Source organism: Tupaia chinensis, unplaced genomic scaffold, assembly GCF_000334495.1.
Source record: "Tupaia chinensis unplaced genomic scaffold, TupChi_1.0 Scaffold148234_1, whole genome shotgun sequence".
NCBI classification, from domain to species: domain Eukaryota; kingdom Metazoa; phylum Chordata; class Mammalia; order Scandentia; family Tupaiidae; genus Tupaia; species Tupaia belangeri.
In genome coordinates, this window is record NW_006208084.1 from 884,204 (window position 1) to 890,649 (window position 6,446).

A 6,446-nucleotide genomic window follows, 5' to 3' on the forward strand; every position below is an offset into this window, starting at 1 on the left:
TGGACTCCCATGTAGTCGACTGCGGTTCGAGTCTCGGACCCGGTGGCTTAAAACTCACGCCAGGCGCATGTGTGTGCGTGCCCAAGATCCCAAGAGGAGAATGGAGGAGAAGGGACTGTGGCGTGGCCATCCCCCCTGGGGGGTGATTTCTCGCTGTCTCTCTGACTGGCAAGCGCACGCGCCCTGTAGCAGACACCTCGGAGGGCGGGGGTGGGGAGCAAACGCCCCATCCAGGCCAGCAGGTGGCGTGGTGGTGAAGGCACTGGGCTCCCCACAGGGCCAGCACGGTGGCAGTGATGGGTCTCAGGTATCGGAGCGTGGGTCTGACCTGGACTGAGTGAGAGGTAGACAAAGGTCTCTGGCTGTTGCAGAGGGAAGCTGCAGATCAAAGGGGGAAGAGAAGTGCCTGGGGGAACGGCTCGTGGGCGAGCTCATGGCTTTCTGCATCGTGGACAGCTCTGTAAAGCTCGCCTTGGCCCACCCAAAGCTCCACCGCTGGGCCGCGGCCCGTCTCACGAGTGCTCCCCATGCCCTGCGAGCTGGGAGGTGTAAGACTAGAAGTTTCCATGGGCAGAGGGCAGAGGACAGAGGACAGGGGAGCCTACGTGGGCGGCCGGTGGTGCACGCTTGCTTGAACTGACAGCCCCGCACTCCCTGGTTCAGGGCTACGGGCAGGCGCCTCTACGCGCAGCGCTGCCGCCACCTTGTGGCTACAGTGGGACACTGCCCCTAAGCCCAGCCGGAACCTGTGCTGCCAGTCAGCGCCGGCCATGGTTTCAGGGAGGGGGGCTGGGGCTTCCCCAAAGAGCCCACCACGAACTGGCAGAGCCCGACCCAGGACCACTGGCAGAGCCTGCCTTGCTCTTATTTCCAGGACCAAGGCAGCTCTGGCTCCCCTCAGGGGCAGCAGCCCAGACCAGGAGGACAGACGCACCGTCCTGTTCTCCGTCAGCGTGGGGCAGGGGCAGAGGTAGTCCTGGGGGCAGAGATCGCACTGCAGAGCTGGGAAGGCAACAGCTGCAGGCTGAGCTGGGCTCCTTAAAACTACCCAGGAGCCCGAGGGGCAGCGCTCTGAGGCCGGGGCTGGAGTGGCGGCCATTCGGGGTGTAACACGGATAGAGCATTTCTTTTTTTTGTAATTTATTATCTTTTGCTATAGGGTGTGTATGGGAAGGAGAGACAGATAGACAGAGGGAACGAGTGAGAAAGCCAGCCACCAGGCCTGGGACTCGAACTGTGGCTGGCCATGTGGGAGTCCAGTGGCCTCACCACCTCACCGCCTGCTGGCCTGGATGGATGGAGCGTGTTCTATGTGGCAGGTGCCATTTCCTGGCTCGGTCACCCTCATGAGAACCCTATGAAAGGGCGACTGTTGGCCCATTTTGTAAGTAGGAAATGGAGGGGCCCAGGAGTTCATTTGCCTGAGGCCACGCAGCTCAGAACCGGCTGGCCAGGATGCGCTGTTACCTGGGTCGTGAAATGGGCTGTCTGGGCTGACACTGAGGCAGGTGGTTCAGGGGTCCGTGTTCGACTCGGAAGCCAGGAGTGGGTGATGGGGAGGCTGTGCCAGAGGCTTTCAGGCGGCTCTGGCTGGGCTTCCTTGAAGGCACCCCCCCTCGCCTGCTCCACACAACCCCTCCCCCAGGCTCCTGGCGGTGCCCCTCCTGAGCTGGCGCCTGTTAATCCTGCCCTCTGCCCAAGGTCCCAGCAGGCAGCTGGTCCTTGTTTGCCCAGGCCACTGACTTCCTGCTGCTGTAAAGTGATCCAACCCCGGGCCCGTGGCCTCAGCCACAGACCTGCTGCCAGGAAAGCGGCCTGGCTGCACCAATGGCCTGCCGGCGTCTCCCTCGCCTCCTGCTGGTCCCAGCAGCCTTCTCCCCAGGTGCCCTTAAGGAGCCTTGTGCTGCCTCAGGGAGGGAGGCCCCACCCCGTCTGGCGCCTCCCCTGCCCCGGGAAGTTCTTTCAAAGCAGGCAGCAATGTGGGGCCTAGTCTCGCTATCCCCTTCCCTGCCTGGGGACCATGCCGGGCAGGCTCTGCCACTCTCATCCCTGCATTCCAGCACCAGCCCCACGGCTGGGATGCAGCAGGCACTCAGGGTCGCCTAACCAGACACAGCTAGCAGTCTGTGAGTGGGCCATGAGCCCTTGGACTTCCTGCAGACTCGGGATTACAGGCCCAGGCTGTGACCCCAGTACACCCACATTTCCCCTAAGGGGTCCCCATGTAGTGGGGAGTGAATGGGATGCAGCTGGCACTCCGGGTCGCCTAAGCAGACACAGCTTGGCAGTCTGTGAGTGGGCCATGAGCCCTTGGACTTCCTGCAGACTCGGGATTACAGGCCCAGGCTGTGACCCCAGTACACCCACATTTCCCCTAAGGGGTCCCCATGTAGTGGGGAGTGAATGCGGAAAATGAGGGTGTGCAGGGTGGGCAGGCAGGAGGCGGCAGTGAGGCGGCGGTTGCGGGTCCCCCTCTGTATCACTCAGCGTAGACCAGGCAGGTCTGGCTGCCCTGAGCCTGCTTCCCCACCTGTGCGTGGTAGCCCAAACCACTGACTCCTAGGGCTACTGTGATGTGTGGCAAGGGCTGGGCCAGCTCACGAGTGCTCTGACTGGGCAGGAAGGGAGCCCGGCTCGCCGGCTCTGCGCCTTGGTCTGGAGCACAAGCTGGCCTGAGGGTGGCACTGCCCCGCACCTGCCGTGTTCAGGGGTTGGAGCAGGCCTGGGTCCCACTGGGCCGCACTTCAGAAGGCTGGCGCTGCCTCGCGTCTGGACTCCCAGGGGCCCAGGCCTCCGCTCTCCTTCCCGGGCTAACGTCGCAGGCAGGTCTGTGGCCCCACAGCACCCCGTCCCTTCCTCCCCTCCTGTGGATCCCTCGAGGCTGGTGGAAAATGGTGGCACCCCAGACCTGGGGCTCCTGCGCTGCCAGGAGAGAGGGAGGGCTGGCCCCTGAGTGCCTCCAGCTGTGTGCCGAGTCATCCAAACTGGGCTCCGGGGTTGTCATCTGGAGGGTGGGGACAATGCACTTGTGCCTGAGGAAATGCTCAGCCGTGACAGGGGTTGCCCTTCCTCTTCCTCCGAGCCGGGGCAGCTCACATGATGCGCTGAGTCACGGTCTCAGTGGCTGCAGAATGTAGTAGCTACTTCACGGATGCTGTGACGGTTCCGTGAGTAGCTGGCACCTGGGCCCTGTGCGGGACAGGGGCATGCTCCCTGCGGCCTACTTACCCCGCACGCCCACCCCGCCATCCCACGGGATCACTGTGCTGCCACAGGGGGTCGCAGGGTGAGGGGGCCCTGCGGAGACAGGGAGGCCACTCGGGGAGGGAGTGGGCATGCAGGTGCCACCGGGCACCTCTCTGGCTTGTTCACCATCTGCTATGCCCACCTCTCAGACTCCCCCCGCCCAGCCCACAGTGCTCCCTGCCCCTGCAACAGGAACTTCCTTTCCTCCCGGAGACGGACGGCACAGCCAGCAGGTGGCTTTCTACCTTTAATTGGGCTACAGAAGGCACCTCTCCCGCCACAAGTGGGTCAACCAAGAGCTGGGCCCCAGCGCCCAGGCAGCTCTGATGGGGGACAGGAAGGACGGACAGACAAGGCAGTGGCAGGCCTGGCATGGGTGGGGCTGGCATCTCCAGGGCCTCACCTGGCAGCCTGGGGCTGGGGGATCTTGCCCCACATGCCGCCCTGCACCTGAGCTGTGAGCAGCTCAGCAGGCACCATGCCCCACCCTCCAGACCTCACCAGGCCGGCTGAGAACAGGCGAGAGGCTGCGCAGCACGGTGCCCATTATTGCCAGCCCCAGCCAGGTCCGGGTGGGCAGCGTAGGCTCCTCAGGGCTCCTCAGGGGCAGAGCCAGGAGCGGAGGTTACTCAGGGCGAGGAGTCACATCCGGTGACCAAGCAGCCAGGCTGCCTGGTCTGGCCTCCCCTTCTCGGCCAGCTGCAGTGGCCAGGAGTAGGGAGGAGCCAGCCTGTTCTCCAAGTCCACCTGCTGCCTCCCTGCCTCCCGCTGGTAGGGCCCAGCAGTCCTGGCACTGGGGCAGTCCAGCCTCCAGGAGAGAAGGGGTCAGAAGCCACCCTGAAGCAGCCAGAACACCAAAGGGGGGAGAGAGGCCCAGCCAGGGTGCAGCGGCGGTCCTGGGCCGCAGGGTGCCAGACCCGCTCACAGGGCAAACAGCATGTCGTCGTCCTTCTCCTGGGCCTTCTTCCGAGGAGCCGTGCCAGGAGGGGGCCCAGGGGGCCTCTCAGCAGAGGGGCTAGACAGGTCGGGCAACCGGTCGGCGGCTTTGGCCCGTTCTTCCAGGAACTTGTCAAACTCTGACAAGAGGCAGGAGAAGCATGGTGGGGGTGGGCTCTGGGGCCAGTGCCTGGGAAGGGGTGGCGGCAGGGGCAGGGGCTACTTCCTACCTTCACTGGTGACGCCCTTGGGCTCTTCCGCGTCCTTCCCCTGAGAAGGCAGAGAGTAAGAGAGGTTAGCAGGGCCTGGGGTCAGCTGTTGTCTTTCCCGGGTCCCCCCCTAACCCTGATGGTGAGTGGGGGGGCTCAGCTCCAACCCTTCGTGAGCAGCACAGCCCAACCGAGGGTGGGCACTCAATGAATGTGCTCCTTTCTGGGGCCGGCAGGTGGTGTGATGGTTAAGGCCGCTGGATTCCCCCATGGCTGACCACGGTTTGAGTCCTGGGACTGGGGGTGGTGTGATGGTTAAGGACGCTGGATTCCCACATGGCTGACCACGGTTTGAGTCCTGGACCTGGCGGCTTGCTTTCTCGCTTTCCCTGTCTCTCTGCCCGTCTCTGGTCAAATTAAAAAATGATCATAACAAATGGAATGAAGTAAGTAAATCTTAAAAAAAAAAAAAAAGTGCTCCTTTGCTTCCGGTACCCAGAGCAGTGGGAAGTCTCGCCCTGCGGAGGAAGGCTGAGACCTAGCAGCTCAGGGCCACTCATTAGAGCTGCGGGGTGAGGGGCGCGTGAGTGCTGTGAGGCTTCCAGCACTCGACAGAAGGGCCTGACCTCGGGCAGAAGCAGTCCTGCCTTGCTGATGGCAGCCTCTGGGCCTGGGTGTGCCCTGAGCGGGGTCAGGGGGGTAGCTGGGGGAGGGGCCCTGGCAGAGTCAACTCTGACTCCTGTCTCTTCTGCTCCCTGCAGGGCAGCGGGCTTTGGGGCCTGCAGACAGCTCAGCAGTCCCTGTAGAGAAGGGAGCTGCCAGCCCCGGCTGTGCTCTGTGATGCAGCTGAGAGGTGCTACGCTCGAGCTCTTTGGGGCAGTGCCCTGGCAGAGGCAGGGGAGTGCCAGGGGATGGGACGATGCTCATCTCCTCACAATGTTCCCCTGTCCCCTTGGGGACTTCACAACTCCAACTGTCCCGCGGCCACTCACTCCAACATGAGAAAAATGGGATCCCTGGCAAGTTGGCGAGGAGTGGGCCCGACTCACCACGTCCGTGGACAGCCACTGCTCGATGTCCTCCATGAGGCAGGCCTGGGTGACGGGGATCTGGAAGGGAAGGCGGATGGTGAGGCCAGGAGAGCGCTGCCCTGCCAACAAGTCGAGGGCTTCACCTGCCCCGGGGACACCAGTCGGGTGGCCTCGGGCAGCCACCTACCCTTGTCCTGGGCCTCCTCCTCTTCCCTACTCAGGCCTGCCTGTCCCCTGGTGGGGGAAAAGACCCTGGCATTCCTTCCTCCAAGATGTCAGCTGTGGGTGAGGGAAGTGCAAGCCAGGGTGGGCCGGGGACAGGGACAGGGCTCCTGGCAGCTCAGCAGGGCCAGTAGGCAAGAGCTCCACCCCCACGAGAGAGGGCCCCCCAGCTCCGACACACACAGGGGTGGGTAGGGTCCCAACTGAAGGATGGGGCTTCACGCAGAGGCCCAGGGCAGGGACCGGACCACATGAACACGTGACCAGAGAACTCGCAAAGCCCCGGGAATGACTGGACGGCTCCTCCAGCCTCAAGGTTGGGGTGGTGGGCACAGCAGGTGGGTCGGCGGTGGCCAGGCTTTGTGTCCTGACTTTGCCGACTCAGTTCCTGATAGAAGGCGACATGGAAGGGCTTGAAGAGAAGGGAGGTGTCAGCTAACCAGTGCCGGGCTGCGGTACTCAGGCCCGTCTGTGGGCTGCAGCGGTTCACTCTGGGTCACCAAGACACGGGCTCTGCCACAGCAGCTCCCGTGGGGGCCTCCCCTCGGCCCGTTCTACAGCCCCGAGTCAGGGTCACGGAGGTCCCACCTGGCTGGGCTCCTACAGCCTGACTCGGGGCAGGTTCCTGCTCTGCCCCTGCCCCCTCACCTGAGAGGAAGGCTGACAGCTGCCCCCGGGGAGACGGGGTAGTGGCTGCACGGCCGCGCCGGCATGGAGCACTCGTGGGAAGCTCCTTACAGTAGCAGCAGGGAGGTGCCACGTGTCAGTGTCGGCTTAGTGGCTTAGCCACTCCCGGGAAGAG

General features: G+C 63.8%; 1 protein-coding gene across 3 annotated transcripts in view; it reads right to left on the reverse strand.

Annotated features, from left to right (window-relative positions):
* Positions 1–3,480: 3,480 nt before the first annotated feature.
* TOM1 (target of myb1 membrane trafficking protein) overlaps positions 3,481–6,446 on the reverse strand; it is a 43,539-nt gene continuing 40,573 nt past the window's right edge. For all 3 annotated transcript variants that reach the window (XM_006170328.3, XM_006170327.3, XM_006170326.3), the window contains 3 exons: positions 5,441–5,500; positions 4,413–4,452; positions 3,481–4,322 (listed from right to left, as the gene is read on the reverse strand). In XM_006170328.3, coding sequence (XP_006170390.1) covers positions 4,168–4,322; positions 4,413–4,452; positions 5,441–5,500 — 255 coding nt within the window. In that variant the 3' untranslated portion in view covers positions 3,481–4,167. The remainder of the gene's footprint in view (positions 4,323–4,412; positions 4,453–5,440; positions 5,501–6,446) is intronic.